This window comes from Elephas maximus, chromosome X (assembly GCF_024166365.1).
Source record: "Elephas maximus indicus isolate mEleMax1 chromosome X, mEleMax1 primary haplotype, whole genome shotgun sequence".
Classification (NCBI taxonomy): Eukaryota; Metazoa; Chordata; class Mammalia; order Proboscidea; family Elephantidae; genus Elephas; species Elephas maximus.
The window spans coordinates 106,312,734-106,334,960 of NC_064846.1; the positions used below are offsets into that span (position 1 = coordinate 106,312,734).

At 39.1% G+C, this 22,227-nt stretch overlaps 1 protein-coding gene across 8 annotated transcripts in view; it reads right to left on the reverse strand.

The window, feature by feature from the left end:
- Positions 1-22,227, reverse strand: part of ARHGEF9 (Cdc42 guanine nucleotide exchange factor 9) — a 284,119-nt gene that overhangs the window by 74,214 nt on the left and 187,678 nt on the right. For all 8 annotated transcript variants that reach the window (XM_049872986.1, XM_049872991.1, XM_049872985.1 and 5 more), the window contains one exon: positions 21,507-21,686. In XM_049872986.1, the coding sequence (XP_049728943.1) occupies positions 21,507-21,686 (180 nt within the window). The remainder of the gene's footprint in view (positions 1-21,506; positions 21,687-22,227) is intronic.

Consider the following 22,227-nt stretch of genomic DNA (forward strand, 5'->3'; position numbering starts at 1 on the left):
CTAACTGCATTGAAAAGTGAGATACACAGCTCCACAATATTAGCAGGAGACCTCAACATACCACTTTCAGTGAAAGGTAGAACATCCAGAAAGACATTCAATAAAGACACGGAAGATCTAAATACCATAATCAACCAAATTGACCTCATAGACGTATACAGAACACGCCACCCAACAGCAGCCAAGTATACTTTCTTTTCTAGCACACATGGAACATTCTCTAGAATAGATGACATATGAGGTCATAAAGCAAGCCTTGGCAGAATCCAAAACATCGAAACACTACAAACTATCTTCTCTGAACATAAGGTCATAAATGTAGAAATCAAAAACAGAAAAAGCAGTGAAAAAAAATCAAACACTTGGAAACTGAACAATACCCTGCTCAAAAATAACAGGGTTATAGAAGATATTAAGGATGGAATAAAGAAATTCACAGAATCCAACGAGAATGAAAACACTTCCTATCAGAACTTTTGGGACACAGCAAAAGCAGTGCTCAGAGGTCAATTTATAGCAATAAATGCACACATCCAAAAAGAAGAAAGGACCAAAATCAAAGAATAATCCCTACAATTTGAACAAATAAAAAGAAAACAAGAAAAGAAACCCTCAGGCACCAGAAGAAACGAAATAATAAAAATTAGAGTAGAATTAAATGAAATAGGTAATAGAAAAATAATTGAAAGAGTTAACAAGACTAAAAGCTGGCTCTCTGAAGAAAAAATTAACAAAATTGATAAACCACTGACCAAACTGACAAAAGAAAAACAAGAGAGGAATCAAATGACTGAATAAGAAATGAGACTGTCAATATTACAAGACTCAACTGAAATTAAAAGAATCATATTACTACAAAAAATTGTACTCTAACAAATTTGAAAACCTAGAAGGAACGCATTAATTTCTAGAAACACACTACTTACCTAAACTAACACAGAGGTAGAACAACTAAATAAACCCATAAAAAAGAAGAGATTGAAAAAGTAATTTAAAAACTCCCAACAACAACAAAAAAAGCCCTGGCCCTGATGGCTTCACTGGGGAATTCTACCAAACTTTTAGAGAAGAGTTAACACCACTACAACTAAAGGTATTTCAGAGCATAGAAAAGGGCAGAATACTCCCAAACTCATTCTATGTAGTCAGCATATCCCTGATACAAAACAGGTAAAGACCCCATAAAAATAGAAAATTACAGACTTATATCCCTCATGAACCGAGACGCAAAAATCCTCAGCAAAATTCTAGCCAAAAGAATTCAACAACAGATCAAAAAAATAATTCAACATGACTCAGCGGCATTCACATCAGGAATGCAGGGATGGTTCAACATTAGAAAAACTATGTAATCCATTACATTAATAAAACAAAAGACAAGAACCACATGATCTTAACAATTGATGCAGAAAAAGCATTTGACAAAGTTCAACACCATTCATGACCAAAACTCTCAGCAAAATAGGAACAGAAGAAAAATTCCTCAACATAATAAAGGGCATTTATACAAAGCCAACAGCCAACATCATCTTTAATGGAGAGAGTTTGAAAGCATTCCCCTTGAGAACAGCAAGTAGACAAGGAGGCCCTTTATCACCACTCCCATTGTGCTGGAAGTCCTAGCCAGAGCAATTAGGCTAGATAAAGAAATAAAGGCCATCCAGATTGGTAAGGAAGAAGTAAAAGTATCTCTATTTGCAGATGACATGATCTTATACACAGAAAACCCTAAAGAATCCTCAAGAAAACTACTGAAACTAATAGAAGAGTTCAGCAGAGAATAAGGATACAAGATAAACATACAAAAATCGTTGGATTCCTCTACACCAACAAAAAGAACATCGAACAGGAAATCACCAAATCAATACCATTTACAGTAGACCCCAAGAAGATAAAATACTTAGGAATAAATCTAACCAGAGGCATAAAACCTGTAAAAAGGAAACTACGAGACACTACTACAACAAAACAAAATAGACCTACGTAAGTGGAAAAACATACTTTGCTCATGGATAGGAAAGTTAAAAATGTAAAAATGTCTATTCTACCAAAAGCCATCTATAGATACAATGCAATTCTGATCCAAATCCCAACGACATTTTTTAATGAGATGGAGAAACAAATCTCCAACTTCATATAGAAGGGAAAGAGGTCCCAGATAAGTAATTCATTACTTAAAAAGAAGAGCAAGGTGGGAGGTCTCACTCTACCTGCTTCTAGAACCTATTATACCACCATAGTAGTCAAAACAACCCGGTACTGGTACAACAACAGATACATAGACCAACAGAACACAATTGAGAATCCAGACATAAATACATCCACATAGGAGTAGCTGATATTTGACAAAGGCCCAAAGTCAGTTAAATGGGGAAAAGGCAGTCTCTTTTACAAATGGTGCTGGCATAACTGGATATCCATCTGCAAAAACACGAAACAAGACAAATGCCTCACACCATGCACAAAAACTAACTCAAAAAGGATCAAACGCCTAAATATAAAATCTAGAACGATAAATATTATGGAAGAAAAAATAGGGACAACACTAGGAGCCCTAATATATGTCATAAAGAGTATATAAAACATTACTAAAAATGCACAAACACCAGAAGAGAAACTAGATAACTGGAAGCTCCTAAAAATCATACACCTGTGCTTATCTAAAGACTTCACTAAAAGTGTAAAAAGATTACCTACAGACTGGGAAAAAGTTTTTAGCTATGACATCTCCAGTCAGCATCTGGTCTCTAATATCTACATGATGCTGCAAAAATTCAACAACAAAAAGACAAACAACCCAATTAAAAAATGGGCAAAGGATATGAACAGGCACTTCACTAAAGATGACATTCAGGTAGCTAACAGATACATGAGGAAATGCTCACGATCATCACCCATTAGAGAAATGCAAATTAAAACTACAATGAGATGCCATCTCACTCCAACAAGGCTGGCATTAATCCAAAATATACAAAATAATAAATGTTGGAGAGGTTATGGAGAGAGTGGAACACTTACACATTGTTGGTGGGAATGTAAAATGGTATAACCACTTTGGAAATGAATTTGGGGCTTCCTTAAAAAGCTAAAAATTGTATCCATAAGATACAGGAATTCCACTCCTTTAATATATCCTAGAGAAATAAGAGCCTTTACACGAACAGATATATGCACACCCATATTCACTGCAGCACTGTTTATTATAGAAAAAGATGGAAGCAACAAAGGTGCCCATCAACAGATGAATGGATAAATAAATTATGGTATATTCACACAATGGAATACTATGCATCGATAAAGAACAGTGATGAATCAGTGAAACATTTCATAATATAGAGGAATCTGGAAGGCATTACGCTGAGTGAAATTAGTCACTTGCAAAAGGACAAATATTGTATGAGACCATTATAATAAGAACTCAAGAAATAGTTTAAATAGAGAAGAAAATATTCTTTAATGGTTACGAGAGTGGGGAGGGAGGGTGGGAGAGGGCATTCACTAATTAGATAGTAGACAAGAACTATTCTAGGTGAAGGGGAAGACAATAGACAATACAGGACAGGTCAGCACAACTGGACTAAACCAAAAGCAAAGAAGTTTCCTGAATAAACTGAATGCTTCGAAGGCCAGAGTAGCAGGAGGAGGGGTTTGTGGACCATGGTTTCAGGGGACATCTAGGTCAATTGGCATAATAAAATGTGTTAAGAAAACATTCTGTATTCCACTTTGGAGAGTGGTGTCTGGGGTCTTAAACGCTAGCAAGTGCCATGTAAGGTGCATCAATTGGTCTCAACACATCTGGAGCCAACGAGAATGAAGAACATGAAAGACACAAGGTAATGATGAGCCCAAGAGATAAAAAGGGCCATATAAATCAGAGACTACATCAGCCTTAGACCAGAAGAACTAGATGGTGCCCGGCTACAATTCATGTCTGCCGTGACAGGGAACACAACAGAGAACCCCTGAAGAAGCAGGAGAGCAGTTGGATGCAGACCTCAAATTCTCATAAAAAGGCCAGTCTTAATGGTGTGACTAAGACTAGAAGGACCCCGGAGGAAATGGTCCCCACACCTTCTGTTAGCCCAAGACAGCAACCATTCCCAAAGCCAGCTCTTAAGACACGGATTGGAATGGACTATAAGATACAAAATGATACTGGTGAGGACTAAGCTACTTAGATCCAGTAGACACATGATATTATGTGGGCTGCTCCTGTATGGAGGGGAGATGAGAAGGTAGAGGGGGATGGAAGCTGGCTGAATGGACATGGAAATAGAAGGTGGAGAGAAGGAGTGTGCTGTCTCATTAGGAGGAGAGCAACAAGGAGTATATAGCAAGGTGTATATCAATTTTTGTATGAGAGACTGACTTGATTTGTAAACGTTCACTTAAAGCACAATAGAAATTGAAAAAAAATGGATCATAGACTAATGATAAGAATTAAAAGTATAGAACTTCTATAAGAAAACACAGGAGAAAATCTTTGTAACTTAGGCATGAAACATAAAAAAGAAAAATGATATACTGGATTTCAACAAAATTAAAAGTTTTTACTATTCAAAAAGGTGCTGTTAAGAAAATGAAAGTGTAAGGCAAAACAGGCTGAGAGGAAATCTTTTAAAATCACCTATCCGACAACGAACTTATAAGCAGAATATATAAAGAGCTCTTGAATCTAAACTGTAAAAATAACCCACTTTAATAATGGGCTTTAAAACACATGACTAGATATTTCACCAAGATTTTGCACAAATGGCACATAAGCACATGAAAAAATGCTCAATATCATTAGCCATTACAAAAAAAAAAAAAAAACCACTGCTGTCAAATTGATTCAGACTCATAGCAGCCATATAAGAGAGTAGAATTGCCCCGTAGGGTTTCCAAAGTTGTAAATCTTTATGGCAGCACACTGTCACATCTTTCTTCCGCAGAGCAGATGGTGGGTTCGAACTGCCAATATGTCGGTTAGAAGCCCAGCGTTTAACCACTGCACCACCAGGGCTCCTTCATTAGTCTATAGGGAAACTAAAATTAAAGCCACAGGAGTTCCGGTTAAGATGGCAACTTAGATACACCATTACAACGCCCTGCAAAAAGACTAGAGAAAATTAGTAAAACACACACAGATATCAACCTTAGATCCCAGAATATGAAATGGAGAGTTGAAGAAACAGACTGAGCACCAAGTGGAAGGAGACCAGGAAGAAAACAGATTTGGGTATCAGCTATGCCCTGCCAGTCAGCATGGTGCAGCATGGCCGTTTTGGGACTGTATCAAGCAACAACCCTGAGTGAGGAATCCCAGAAAGCAACCTCAAGGAGACCACAGCTGGTGGCAGAGATTCTGTGTAAACAACGTCAGAAAGAAAAGACTAGGTGGGCAGGACATGTCCTGGGACAGGGCACCCCTGAGAAGGTGAAGTGCAGGAGGGGCATAGCTTTGAATCCAGAGAGCCACAGGGAAGTGTTACTAGAACAAAGTGAGGCAGACTGAATCATTGGAGCCTAAGGGTAGGAGACAGAATAGATAGGGAGTGCACATATAGGGTCGCTATGAGTCACAATCGACTCGACAGCACTGTTTTTTTTGGTTTTGGGCACATTTGCAGAGAAACAAAAGGGAGGTACCAAAGGGCAGGCATGAGATCCAGTCCCTCTGGTAAGTGAAAAGAAAGGAGTGAGCTAGGAATTAGTTCAGGGACTGCCTGTCGGTGGTGGCACCTGCCATTTAGACAAGAGATGCCCAGTGAAAAGTCAGCCCACAGAGTTAACAATTAGAAGCCTCTACCCCCAGAATTTGCCCTGTGAAAATCATCAACCTTTCCTGTCACTGCAGGCTTCCCTTCATTCCCGTCCCCTTCCAGAGGCACCTGCCATTTATGCTAACTGGCACAATCCCTACTTTTCCCCTTCCCCTCCCTGAGGCACAGGCAGTGTGCACTAATGCATACAGGCATCACTCCATCCCCCTCCCCTCCTGAAGCACAGGCTACCTGTGCTAACGTGAAAGAACTCACCCTGCCTCCTCCATCCCTGAGGTGCAGACCTTCTATACTAACAAGTACTGGTCTCTCTCCATCACCATAGCCTCCCTGAGGTGCAGGCTATCTATACTAATACACACAGGACTCATTCTGCCTCCCTTCCTTCCCTGAGGGGCAAGCCATCTGTGCAAACCTGGGCAGGCTCTGCTTCACCCCTCCCTCTATCCTGAATGTGCAGGCCTTTGCCCACCTTCCCACCTTATAGACCCCTCCTTGCCAAATGGGACTCCATGCCCTGCTCTACCAACCCCTTCCAGGCTGAGCAGAGCTCCGTATCCCTCCAGCCACTCCCCAGGCAAACAAGACTCAACACCATATCCTGCTGAACTTTTCCCAGCTGAGCAGAACTCCAATCCCTTCCTTGCTGACCCTCCCCCCAAATGAGTGGGATTCAGTGCCCTGTTCTACCAAGTACCTCCTAGCCAGGCAGGATTCTGCGTCCTGCCTTGCCAACCCTCACCTGTGTAGTGGTGCTCTGTGCTGCCCTGCCAACTCCTCCATGGCCACACAGGCCTCTACACCTCATCCTGCTGGCCCCTCACTGTGACTCATCCTGCACTAACTGCTCATGCCAGTGAAGAGGAAACACATTATCCCTCAGGAGCTGTGAAAGGATCCTGACCACCTGACACCTGGAGTCTCACGTAGGGGAATGGACTTCATCTTGTACCACCACACAATCCTCTAAGAGAAGTCACATGTGCCTAACAACATAGGACCCCCGTGTGTGTGCAAGCCACCACACTCACTAGTAAGAAGAATACAGGCCCAGCTAACTGATAGCACCAAACCCATACGAAGGCCATTATCACAAAACAATAACAATTAAAACAATACAAAGGAAAGGAGTCAAATGAATGAAGAAGGGAAAAAGCTAAGTACCTGATAAATCAAAACAAAAAAAAAGGAAAAAATCATACAATGATAAATATGTATATATATACATATACATAAAATAAAACCTTAATGTCTCAAAGAGAACAGTCAATTACAAATCAGATGAAGGGACAAGAAAATATGGATCAAGAAAAGAAACAAAGGGGTAGAAAAGATCTATCAGGAAGAATAGACAATGAAACTATTGGAAAAGAATTAAAAAAAGTAGTATTAAGTCTCCTCAAGGAGATCAAGGAAAACAGAAAAAAGACTAGAAGAATTCAGGAAAAAGATACAAGAACAAAATGACAAATTAAATAAGCAAATAGAATCCTTACAAAAACAAAAACTAGAAATTCATAAGCATAACAACAAAACAACAGAAATAACACAATGGAAGGACAGAAATAGAATTGAAATAATGGAAGGAAGAATCAGCAAAATAGAGGATAAAACTTTTGGCATTACTTGGTATGAGAAAGAACAGAAAAAAGTCAGAAGATGAAGAAAGCATACAGGTTATGTGGAACACCAGCAAGAGGAATAATATACACATAACAGGAATCCCAAAAGGGGAAGAGAAAAAGTACAAAAAGAATCTTTGAAGAATTGATGGCAGAAAACTTCTTAAACATCGTGAAACACTAGAAGGTTTGTATCCAAGAAGCTCATCAAAGCTCACATAAGATATACCCCAAGAGAAAGTAACCAAGACATATCATGATCCAACTTCTCAGATCCAAAGACAAAAAAAGAATTTGAGAGCAGATTGTGAAAAGTGAAATATCACCTACAAAGGAGCCACAAGAAGATAAAAAGTACTGACTTCTCATCAGAAACGATGTAGGAAAGAAGACAATAAATGACATATACAAAGCCTTGAAAGAAAAAAAAAACTGTCAACCAAAAATTATATATCTAGCAAAATTATCATTCAAAAATGAGGGAGAAATTAGGACACTCCCAGATAAGCAGAAATTAAGGGAATTTGTAACCACCAGAGCATCTCTACAAGAAATATTGAAGGGAGTCTTTCAAATAGAAAACCAACAACAACCTAAAGAAAAAACACATGACAGCACCTAAGGAGACATCACAACAGTAAAAAAACTTAAGTGATTACAGGGAATCCATGATATAAACTTGTAATCAAAGACAACATCAAAACAAAAATGGGGCTCGTGTAGTTATAGAATTCCCATATGAGGGGGAAATTGAGGTGATTTCAAGGTATAACTGACTGTTTTAAAAGATGTTACATACAAACTGCATGGTAACCACAAAGAAAATGAAAATCTACATAGAAGAAGAAAGCATAGAAGAAGAAAAGCAAAACAACTGAGTAAACACAAAAACAACAATAATAAATGAAAGGAAAAGAAAATACATAAACTAAAAGAACTCAGCACAGGAAGTAAAAAACAAAGAAACGATTAAAAACACAAAAAAGGCATAATAAAATGGCTACAGTAAATTCACCCTATCAATAATCACACTGAATGAAAATGGATTAAATGCACCATTCAAGAGCCAGAGTGTGGCAGACTGGATTAAAATAAAATGACCCATCAGTATGTTGCATATAAAAGACACACCTGGGGCACAAAGATATAAATAGACTAAAAGTCAAAGGATGGAAAAGAACATATCAAGCAAATAGTAACCATAAGAGAGAAGCAGCAGCAATATTAACATCTGACAAATAAACTTTAAATCAAAATCCATTATAAAAAAAAAAGGATGAAAAACGACATTATATAAGAATAAAAGGGACAATTCAACAGAAGACATAATGATTATAAATATTTATGGGTCCAATGCCAGAATTCCAGTATTTGTAAAGCAAATCCTAACAGAATTAAAGAGAGAAATAGATCTACAGTAACAGTGGGAGATCTTCAATACATCACTTTCAACAATGGACTAATCTAGAAAGATAATAAAAATATAGAAAACCTGAATGACAGTATTCAAAACTGGACCTAACAGATCTATACAGAACACACCACCCAAGAGCAGCACAATACATATTCTTTTCCAATGCACATAGAACATTTTCCAGAATAGGCCATATATTAGGTCATAAAGAAAACGTTATTAAAAAAAAATTGGAATCACACAAAGAAGTATCTTCTCTGACCATAGAGGCATGAAGCTAGAAATAAATAACAGGAAGAATGCAGACAGAAAAATAATAAATACATGGAAACTAAATAACACACTATTAAAATACTCGGGTCATAAAAGAAATGCTAAGTGAAATTAAAAAATACTTATCAAATGATAATGAAACACAACATATCAAAACCTATGGAATGCAGCAAAAGAAGTACTCAGAGGGAAATTCATAGCACTAAAATGCCTACATTAAAAAAGAAGATCCAAAATCAATAACCTAACCCAACAGTTTGAACAGAAAAGAGCAAAAGATACCAGAAGAAAGAAAATAACAAAAATCAGAGTATAAATAAATGAAATAGAAAACAGAAAAACAATAGAAAGAATAAACAAAACCAGAAGTCTGCTCTTCAAAAGGATCAATAAAATAGACAAACCACTGGCTAAACTGACAAAGGAAAAAATGAGAACATGCATATAATCAGAATAAGAAATGAAATTGGAGACACTACAACAGACACAAATGACATAAGAGAATCATAACACAATACTACAAAATATTGTACTCTAGCAAATTTGAAAACGTAGAAGAAATAGACAAATTTCTAGAAACAAATAACCTACCTAAACTAACACAAATAGAGATTAAAAAAAACAAACAAAAAACCCATTGCCGTTGAGTCGATTTCAACTCACAGTGACCCTATAGGACAGAATAGAACTGCCCCATAGGGTTTCCAAGGAGCACCTGATGGATTCAAACTGCCAACCTTTTGGTTAGCAGCCATAACCCTTAACCACTATGCCATGAGGGTTTCCCAACACAAATAGAGATAGAAAATCTAAACAGATCAGTAACGAGATAGAAGATGTCATCAAAAAAACTTCCAACAAAAAAACCAGATGGCTTCACTGGGGAATTTTACCAAACAATCTGAGAAGAGTTGACACCAATTCCACTCAAACTCTTCTAAATATAGAAGAGGAAGGAAAAACTACCCAACTCATTCTATGAAGCCAGCATCACCCTGGCCAGGTAAAGACATCACAAAAAAGAAAATTACAGATCAATAACTCTCACGAATATAGACACAAAAATTCTCAACAAAATTCTAGTGGACAGAATTCAACAACATATCAAGAAAATCATATACCATGATCCAGTGGGATTCATATCAGGAATGCCAGGATGGATCAAAATTAGAAAATCAATCAATGTAATTCACCACATAAATAAAACAAAGGAAAATGTGATGGTTAAGACTGTGTGTCAACTTGGCTGGGCCATGATTCTCAGTGGTTTGGCAGTTGTATGATGTGGTGATCACCCCCATGATGGGATCTGCTGTGAGTAGTCAACCAGTTGAAAGGGAGTTTACTTGGGCATCTGGCCTGCATTGAATATAAGTGGACATTCTGGCAAGGCTCGTGGCTTTTGCTTGCTCTGGATCCTGCAGCTGGCTCCTGTTCATCTGACCTCTGATTCCTGGGACTTGGGCTAGCAGCTTAACTGCAGTCTTGCCTGCCAGTCTTAGGATTCATTGGTTTTTGCAGCCTGTGAGCAAGAGCCCTCCTCTCTGACCTGCCGATCTTGAGTTCTCCAGCCCCTGAGGCTACAAGAATCAGGAAAAGCCTCCAGCCTGACCCACGGACTTGGGACATTCCAGTTTCTACAACTGCATGAGCCATTTCCTTGATATAAATCTCTCTCTATATATTTATACACTTTACTGGTTTTGTTTCTCTAGAGAGCCCAGCCTAAGGCAGAAAAGAACCACATGATCATCTCAATTAATATAGAAAAGGCATTTGATAAAGTTCAACACCTTTTCCTGATAAAAATTCTCACCAAAATAGGAATAGAAGTAAAATTCCTCAACATAAGTTAGCACATATATGCAAAACCAACAGCCAACATTATACTCAATGGTGAAAGACTGAGATCCTTTCCTTTGAGACTGGGAATGAGAAAAGAATCTCCATTATCACTGCTCTTATTCAATATCATACTGGAAGCCCTATCCAGAGCTATAAGGCAAGAAAGAGAAATAAAAACATATCTAAATTGTAAAGAAAGAAGTAAAACTAAGTCTATTCACAGATGATATGATCCTATACATAGAAAACATCAAAGATTCCATAAGAAAAATTCTGGAGATAATATAAAATTTTAGGAATGCTGCAGGGTACAAGATCAACACACAAAAATCAGTTGGGTTCCTTTACACTAACAGGGAGAATTCCAAAAAAAAAAAATCAAGAAATTGATACCATTTACAATATCCCCAAAATGATAAAATATCTAGGAATAAACCTAACCAGGGATGTAAAAGACTTATACAGTGAAACTTACAAAACACTACTACAAGATACTAAAAGAGACCTACATAAATGGAAGGACATTCAGTGCTCATGGATTGGAAGACTTAATATTGTGAAAATGTCAATACTATCCAAAGTGATCTATAGGTATAATGCAATCCTGATCCAAATCCCAACAACAATCTTCACTGAAATAAAAAAAAGACCAACTTTATATTGAAAGGAAAGAGGCCCTGAATAGCCAATGCAATACTGAAAAAGAATAAAGTAGGAGGCCTCACATTCCCCAACCTGAAAATATACTATACAGCTACAGTTATCAAAACGGCCTCCTACTGGTTAAATGACAGACACATAGACCAAAGGAACAGAATTGAGAATCAATAAATAAGTCCATCCATCTATGGAGAAATGATTTTTGAATGTGGAAGAAACATTCTCTTTAGCAGATGGTGCTGGGAAAATTGGATATCCAGTTGCAGAAAAATGAAACAGAGCCCGTACCTCACACCAGACACAAAAAGCAACTCAAAACGTATCAAAGACCTCAATGTTAAATGTAAATCTATAAAGTTCTTGGAAGAAAATTTAGGGACAACACTATGATGTACTCTTTTTTAAAAATAATCTATCAAACACAACTACAAATGCACAAACAGCAGAAGCCAGATTAGATAACTGGAACCTCATTAAAAATTAAATATTTATGCTCATCAAAAGACTGTCAAAAGACAATGTACATCCTGGGAAAAAATCTTCAGTAACGACGTATCTAATTACGGTCTAATCTCTAAAATATACAGAAAACTTCAACAATTCAACCACAAAAAGACAAACAACCCAATTTAAAAAATAGGGAAAAAGACATGAACAGACATTTCACCAAAGAGGACATTCAAGTGGCCAACAAATGCATGAAAAGATATTCATGATCATTTGCCATTAAACCTCTTGCTGTTGAGTCAATTCTGACTCATAGCAACCCTACAGAACAGAACAGAATTGCCCCATAGAGTTTCCAAGGGACACCTGGTGGACTCGAACTGTTGACCTTTTGGTTAGCAGGTGAACTCTTAACCACTGCATCACCAGGGCTCCCATTGGTCATTAAACCCAAAAACCAAACCCACTGCCATCGAGTCAATTCTGACTCATAGTGACCCCATAGGACAGAGTAGAGCTGCCCCATAGGGTTTCCAAGGAGCACCTGGCAGGTTCGAACTGCCGACCTTTTGGTTAGCATCCGTAGCACTTAATCACTATGCCACGAGGGTTTCCCATTGGCCATTAGACAGACGCAAGTCAAAACTACAATAAGATACCATCTCACCCCTGCTAAAATGGCAGTCATCAAAAAAAACAGAGAACAACGAAAGCTGAAGAGGATTTGGGGACACTGTAGTCCTGTTACACTGCTGGTGGCAATGTAAAATGTTACAACCACTATGGAAAATGGTATGATGCTTCCTCAAAAAAAAAAAAAAACTAGAAACAGAACTATCTTATGATCCAGCAAATACCCAAGAGACCTAGCAGAAGTGACTCAAACAAAGAGGTGGGGCCAAGATGGCAGAGTAGTCAGAGGCTTCCAGTGGCCCCTCTTAAAGACTGGAGAAAACAAGTGAATCGATTATATATACGACAAGCTAGGAATCCTGAACATCAAAGGCAAAGTTAAGAAATCAGACTGACTGGCAGGGGGTGGGAGAGACAGTGCATAAGGAGTGAGGAGTTGCCGGACCTGACTCGGCGGGAATTGGTGCTCCTCAGCCCCAACCCCCTGGCACAACCACGGTGGGGCTGGCAGTAGTGTTCGGGAGGCAGTTACCTCAGCGAAAGGTGAGCGAGGTGGCGCAGACCCAATCCCCTGGCGCGATCGCGATGGGGCCGAGTCAGCAGCACAGAATCTACACAGGCCTCTGGAATCAGCGAAAAAACATTGCTCACAAGTGATTTCACCCAATTTACCATGCGGATGTAATAGCTCCTACCTCCCACCTGTCTGATCCCTCCTCTCTCTGCCCTGAGCCAACTTCAGTAATATTCGATTTCCCTGGGCCTGAGATAGGTCCAGCTGCACTCCCTGAGCTATTCTCCCGGTCTTGGAGAAGGAACAAATCAACAAATGGGGGAAAAATAATCTGCTGAATCCCCTAAACTGAGAACTTAGAGCAGAAGTGGCTCCTGTCCTGGCACAAGCGGTCCACAGACTTTGAATGTCTTTTACCCCTGCATGGACCCACGTGGCTCCATTTCAGCAGCTAGACTCTTGCTACCTTGCAGAGGTGTGTGTGCTGAGGTCTGACTCTAACTGTTTCAGCTGTGCAGTGGAGAGGTGGGTTTTTGACATTTGACAACACTCTATTAAACAGGGTCCTCACCTGCCCACTGCAGGGCCTGAGGACTGGTGGCTCCACCTATGCCACCTAACCACCCGATACAAGGGTCCAAGGATAAGTGGTGCCTCCCAGCCCTTACAATTAAAAGCACTGGGTGCTTATGGTACAGCTGCAGAGCCCACCCACCTGTGTGCCCTAAAGAACAGGGATATGCCTTCCTCACAGACCCTTCGGGGAAGGTTGTCAGCCCCCTACCATGCTCAGAGTGTACCCCCCTGCTGCAATCAGAAACCTGTGCATACACCAATACCATTTATAATAGCCCCTAAGAAGATAAAATACTTAAGAATAAATCTAACTAGAGACATAAAAGACCCATACAAAGAAAACTACAAGACACTCCTGCAAGAAACCAAGAGAGACCTATATAAGTGGAAAAATATACCTTGCTTGTGGATAGGAAGACTCAACATTGTAAAAATGTCTATTCTGCCCAAAGTGATCTATAGATACAATGCAATCCTGATCCAAAAACCAATGAAGTTTTTTAATGAGATGGAAAAACAAATCACCAACTTCATATGGAAGAAAAAGAGGCCCCAGATAAATAAAGCATTACTGAAAACGAAGCACAAAGTGGTAAGCCTCACGCTACCTGATTTTAGAGCCTATTATACTTTTTTTTTTTATTATACCGCCACAGTAGTCAAAACAGCCTGGTACTTGTATGACAACAGATACATAGACCAATGGAACAGAATTGAGATTCTAGACACAAATCCATCCACATATGAGCAGCTGATACTTGTCAAGGGCCTAAAGTCAGTTAAACGGGGAAAAGACAGTCTCTTTAACAAATGATGCTGGCATAACTGGATATCCACCTGCAAAAAAAATGAAACAAGATCCATACTTCACGCCATGAACAAAAACTAACTCAAAATGGATCAAAGAACTAAATATAAAATCTAAAATGATAAAGATCATGGAAGAAAAAACAGGGACAACACTAGAAGCTCTAATACGGCATAAACAGTATACAAAACATTACTAACAATGCACACACACCAGAAGAGAAACTAGATAACTGGGAGCTCCTAAAAATCAAACACCTATGCTCATCCAAAGACTTCACCAAAAGAGTAAAAAGATTACCTACAGACTGGGAAAAAGGTTTTAGCTATGACATTTCCGATCAGTGTCTGATCTCTAAAATCTACATGATACTGCAAAAACTCAACAATAAAAAGAAAAATAACCCAATTAAAAAATGGGCAAAGAATATGATCAGGTACTTCACCAAAGAAGACATTCAGGCAGCTAACAGATACATGAGGAAATGCTCACAATCATTGCCAACTAGAAAAATGCAAATCAAAACTACAATGAGATACCATCTCACCTTCTAAAAAACACAAAATAATAAATGTTGGAGAGGTTGTGGAGACAGAAACACTTATACACTGCTGGTGGAAATGTAAAATGGTACAACGACTTTGGAAATCGTTTTGGTGCTTTCTGAAAAAGCCTGAAATAGAAGTACCATATGATCCAGCAATCCCACTCCTTGGAATATATCCTAGAGAAATAAGAGCCTTCACAGAACAGATATATGCACACCCATGTTCATTGCAGTTCATTCATGTTCATTGCAGTGCATGTTCACTGTTTACCACAGCAACATGATGGAAGCAACCAAAGTGCCCACCAACAGATGAATGGATAAATAAATTATGGCATATTCATATATGGAATACTATGCAATGATTAAGAACAACAATGAATCTGTGAAACATCTCATAACATGGAGGAATCTGGAAGGCATTATGCTGAGTCAAATTAGGCAGTTGCAAAAGGACGAATGTTGTATGAGACCACTTTAAAAAGCTTAAACACAGAAGAAAAAATTCTTTGATGGTTAAGAGGGTAGCGAGGGAGGGAGAGGGATATTCACTAATTAGATAGTAGACTAGGCCTATTTTAGGTGACGTGAAAGACAACACACAATACAGGGGAGGTCAGCACAACTGGACTAAACCAAAAGTAAAGAAGTTTCCTGAATACAACTGAATGCTTCAAAGGCCAGCAGGGACAGGGGTTTGGGGACCATGGTTTCAGGGGACATCTAGGTGAACTGGCATAACAAAATGTATTAATATTCTGCAACCCAATTTTGTGAGAGGTTTCTGGGGTCTTGAACACTAAGAAGCAGCCATCTAAGATGCATTAATTGGTCTCATCCCACCTGGAGCAAAGGAGAATGAAGAACCCCAAAGACATAAGGTAAAGATGACCCCAAGAGACAGAAAAGGCCACATTAACCAGAGACTACATCAGACTGAGACCAGAAGAACTGGATGCTGCCCGGCTAACACCGATGATTGCCCTGACAGGGAACACAACAGAGAATCCCTGATGGAGCATGAGAATAGTTGGATGCAGATCTCAAATTCTCATAAAATGACCAGGCTTAATGGTCTGACTGAGACTAGAAGGACCCTAGAGGTCATGGTCCCCAGACCCTGTGTTAGCTCAAGACAGGAACCATTCCCGAAGTCAACCCTTCAGACAGGGATTGGACTGGACTATAAGATATATACTGATACTGGCAAGGAGTGAGCTTCCTGGCTCAAGTAGACACATGAGACTATGTGGCCAACTCCTGTCTGGAGGCGAGGTGAGAAGGAAAAGGGGGACAGGAGCTGGTTGAATGGAAATGGGGAATACAGAGAGGTGAGGAGGATTGTGCTGCCTCATTAGGGGGAGAGCAGCTAGGAGTACATAGCAATGTGTGAATAATATTTTGTATGAGAAACTGACTTGATTTGTAAACTTTTACTTAAAGCACAATAAATACATTAACAAAAAAGAAGTGACACATACAGATCTGTGTTCATTGCAGCACTGTTCACAATAACAAAAAGATGGAAACAACCTAAGTGCCCATCAACAGATGAATGGATAAATAAAATGTGGTACATACATACAGTGGAACACTATACAGCAATTAAAAATAATGATAAGTTCTCAAAACATAACATGGATGTATCTGGAGGGTATTATGCTGAGTGAAATAAGGCAATCACAAAAGGACAAGTATTGTATGATCCCACTTTTACAAAAAGACAAGAATAGATAAACATACAGAAATCAAGGCTCATTGGTGGTTAGCAGGGATGGGAGAGAGAGGGAGGGAGAATCACGCTCTACTTGGTACAGAACCGAACCATTCGGTCAATTACAACTCATAGAGACCCTATAGGATAGAACAGAAGTGCTCCATTGGGTTTCCAAGGAGTAGCTGGTAGATTTGAACTGCTGATCTTTTTGGTTAGCAACCGTAGCTCTTAACCATTGCACAACCAGGGCCCCGCTTGTTATTTTTGGTGATGTGAAAGGCAATACCGGTGTGGGTGAAGTATACACAACTTGATGAAGGTAAATAATGACACTGAGAAGTACACAAGAATAAGGGGCATTTTTGTTAAATGCTATAACTATACACAATTCTGCAACTACAGCAATAGCAACTAAAAACGTGTGTAGTTAGACAGGTAAATATGTATGCATATATGCATATAGGAAGCTATATGTGTATATATATGTATGTATGTATTTTTTTTTTTTATGTATAGGTGTATCTCTGGAAACCCTAGTGGCACAGTGGTTAAGTGCTACAGCTGCTAACCAAAAGGCTGGCAGTTTGAATCCACCAGGTGCTCCTTGGAAACCCTATGGGCAGTTCTACTCTGTCCTACAGGGTCGCTATTAAGTCAGAATCGACTCGACAGCAGTGGGTTTTATAGGTGTATCTCTAGTCATATGTATATATGTGTAAGTACTGCATATATATTCATATATATAATAAAGCACATAAGGATACAGTTATGGACACTTCCCAGACATATCCAAACACCCTGCACGATGGCTTACTGGGTTTGAAGGCTTAGGAACACAGTCTTGTGGGACAACTCAGTCAATTAGCATAACATAGTTAATAAGTTTACGTTCTACATTCTAGTTTGGTGAGTAGCATCTGGGGTCTTAAAAGCTTGTGAAAGGCCATCTAAAAGATACAACTATTGATCTCTACTTGCCCGGAGCAAAAGAGAAAGAAGAAAACCAAAGACTCAAAGAATAAACTCATCTACAGGACTAATAGTCTGTATGAACAACGGCCTCATCTAACCTGAGACCAGAAGAACTAGATGGTGCCTGGCTACCACTACCAACCATTCTTACCAGGCACACAATAGATGGTCCTGGATAGAATGGGAAAAAATGCAGAACAAAACTCAAATCTTAAAAAAGGCCAGACTTACTGGACCAGTTGAGACTAGAGGAAACACCAAGATTACTGTCCTGAGATACCCTTTAAACTTTGAACTGAAACCACTGCCAGAGGGAACCTTTCAGCTAAATAACAGATTCGCTCATGAAATAAAAAATATCACCCGTGAGGACAGAGTTCCTTTAAAAAAAGATTATCTATGTGAGACCAAAGGGTTAACAGTTACCCTAAGGCAAAGATGAGAAATTGTGGTGCAGGGGAGGGGAGGGAAACTATATTAATGGAAACAGAACAACCAGAACAGAAATAATTAGAATGTTGACACCATGTAAAAAATGTAACCAATGCCACTGAACAATATGTATAAAATTGTTAAGAAGGAATCTAATTTGCTGTGTAAACTTCCATCAAAAACACAATTAAGTATTATTAAAAAACTAAAATCACAATGTGACACCACTGCACAACTATTAGAATGGCTAACATAAAAATTACTGACAATATCAAGTGTTGACAAGTATGTAGACCAGCTGGAAATCTTACATATTATTAGTGAGAATGCAAAATTATATAATAACTTTAGAAAACAGTATGACAGTGTCTTATGACATTAAATATACACCTACCATGCAACCCAGCAATCTTATCTCAGGTATTTTCTCAAGAAAAATGAAAACATACCTTTGCACAGAGACTTGTTCTGGCATGTTCATAGCAGCTTTATTCATAACAGCTCAAAATTGGAAACAACCCAAATGTCCATTAACTGGTGAATGGATGGTATATCCATACAATGAAACACTACTAACCAATAAAAAAGAACTACTACTGATACAAGCAATAACATGGATACATATCAAAGGCATTACATTAAGTGAAAGAAGCTAAACACAAAAGATTACCTACTGTATGATCCCATTTATATGACATTCTTGAAAAGACAATTTATAGTGACAGAAAGCAGTTAAGTGTTTTCCAGGGGTAGGGGTGGGAACTAACTGCAGAGGGAAAATGAGGGAATTTTATGAAGTGATAGAAATGTTCTATATCATGATTATGATGTTGGTTATACGACGACATACATTTGTTAAAACTCATTGAATTATACACTTAAAATTGGTGTATCTTGTTGTATGTAGATTATACCAAGTAAGGCTGATAAAAAAAAATAAAATCCTAGAACTGACTATTAAAAGGATAAACAATCAACTTCATAAAACATAAGTTAAAAGAATAGTATAACATGATTACCAAAACAAACAAACCCATTTTTGTCCAATTGATTCCAACCAATAGCAACCCTATAGGACAGACTAGAACTGCCCCATAGGGTTTCCAAGGTGCAACTGGTGGATTCGAATTGCCAAACTTTTGGCTAGCAGCCAAGCTCTTAACCACTGTGCAACCAGGGCTCCATAACATGATTAGGTGGGGTTTTCCCAGCAATGCAACATTTATTTAACATGAAAATCATTCAATCTAAATTCACCACATTAACAGATTAAAGGGTAAAATCATATGATCATTTTAATGGGTGATTTTGTCCCCTAGGGGACATCTGACAATGTCTGGAGACATTTTTGGTTGTGACAACTGGGAAGAGGAGGTGCTACTGGCATCTAGTGGGTAGAGTCCAGGAATGCCATTAAAGACCCTACAACGTACACACAGAACAGCCCTCAGTTGAGAACCAATGTTCTATATTCTACTTTTTCCACTCAATACTACGTCTGTGATAGCTGTACACGTTGTTATAAGGTACATATACCTGATATATTGCTTCTTGCTATATAATACCTCAGAGTAAGCACCCCCCATATATTTCTTATTCATCACCCTGGTGATAAGTACCTAAGTTTCTTCTAACTACACTCCACCCCACACAACACTGTCATACAATCAATAGACTGCACATGCTCCCTCATGGACCTTTGTGAGAATTTCTCTGAAGTATATATATGTATATATATATTCAGGAATGAAACTGCTAGGTCATACACATGCTTAACTTTGATAAACACTGATTAACACTGGCTGGGCCAGTTTACATACCATGCATAAAAGGGCAGGCCTAAGACTACTATCCTTAGAAAGGTCTGCTTGCACGATGCCCCTTGGCCGGCATCTGGGAACTTTGATTTTGAGAAGGTTTCCAATATTCCCTCATAATAATGGGTCACTGTGCCTAAACTATTTGTATAAACAACGTGGTTTCTATTAAACACTTTCTTTCCTTCTGGGAGTCTGGAATTTTGGTATCTGCTAGACAGAGTGTACCTACAAAAAAGCCTTGGGTGCTGATTCTATAATGAGTAGCCAACATGTGTTGTCACAAGTTGTTGCTGGGGGAATTAAGTGCATCCTTCTTGACTCCACTGCGAGAGAACTCTTAGAAGCTTCTGCCTGTTTTCCTCCAGACTTTTCACACTGTACTTTCTCCTTTTACTGTTTTTGCTTTGTATCCTTTCGCTGTAATAAATCACAGCCAACTGTATGCTGAATCCTATGAGTACTCCTAGTGAATCATCAAACTTGGGGATGGTCTTAGGGACCCCTTGACACATTCCCATAACCAAAGGAGGAGAATTTCCAAGAAGGCTTATTTTTAGCTGCACACTTCTGTGTGTCATTTGAATTTTGTATCAGGTACGTGTATTACCTGTTTAAAATAAACACTTCATAAAAAGGGAGAGAATAGTTGTCAATGCAACAAAGTCACCTGTGAATGAGACCCTAAATATGTTAGATAACTATAAAGGTCATCCAGTAAAACCTTCTCAGATTCTAGATGTGCAAACTGAAGCCCAAAGAGGGCAAGAGCCTTGCCCAAAGTTACCTAGAAAGTCAGTTACAGATGCAGGATCCAAATTCTCACTTTCCTATTTCCAAGTAATCATTCCTGTAGGTCACATGGCCACTTTTCCTACATTTGTCACTTCCACCACCCCAGTACTCTCCCCTAAAAGCCCTTCAGAGGCCCATTTTCCCGTTGACTATGCCAAAAACAAACAAAAAACAAACCCATTGCCATTGAGTTGATTCTGACTCATAGCGACCCTACAGGACAGAGTAGAACTGCTCCATAGGGTTTTCAAGGAGTGGCTGGTAGATTTGGAACTGTAGACCATTTGGTTAGCAGCTGAGCTCATAACCACTGCATCATCAGGGCTCCTGCTGACTATAGTCCTTCTTATTTCTCAGATTCCTGAATTCTTCATACAGAAAATATGTTCATAATCCCTAGCAAAACACTGGGTCCCAAGGAAACCAAACCCAATCCTACGGGTAACTGGAAGGAGAAGGGAGGTGAATGGCAAAGAGAGTCTCAGAACAAATCATAGCACCTTTCCAAGTCTTTGTACCCTGTCAAGGAGGTCAAAGCCAGGGCTAGAGAGTAAGCCACCTCCCACTGCAGGATGAAGCAGCTGAGCAGGACCAGACAGCTCAGACCTTCCTTCTAATCCTTCCTAAACTCCCTCAGACCCCTTCCCAAATGGGGAAGGTACTTACGTGCTCCAGGAAGCAGGGTCCTATCTCGCTGAGATGGGGGTCATCATTGTTGTACTGCTTCTCCAGGTCTCTCACGAAGCCCATCTGAAACCTGTAGATATCTTCAATGTTCCCAAAGATCACCTTCAATTGCTCATCGCTGAACATGTCTCTCCTCTTTCGACACTGTTTCAGGTAGCCCTGTAGACAAAGGAAAAGCCCAGGCTGAGGATTTCCCCCACTCCCGCTGCCAGAGGGCTTTACCACTTCTTAAACATTTGGGAGCCTCATTTCAGTTCCATGAGGTAGGCAAGGAAAAATCATTTCCATTTTTCATATAAAGAAACTGATGTTTCGAGCAGGAAGTCGTTCCACCAATGAGTAATTCAGATCACCCAGTGAGTAATCACAAAAGCTAGATAGCCAGCAAAGGTCTTCAGCTCTAGAGTGTAGGGCTTTGCCCACCATTCTTTCCAACAAAGATCCCAAAAATCATAAGGCCCTTTCCCAGAAGCCAGTTGAGCACATATGTTTTTGCTTATTTTAGTAGCTGGATCTGTTCACATTTCTAAAGTTCTGTTCCTTAAAGGACCAAATCAAAAGGTTAATAACAACTGACAACCATTTGGCAACAGAGGCTGGGACAGGACAATTTCTCAAAAGGGAACAGGAATTGACAAAACCAAACCATTTATTAAAGTGAATGCAGCTGTCCAAGAGAGATCATTTGGATGAGCCAAGG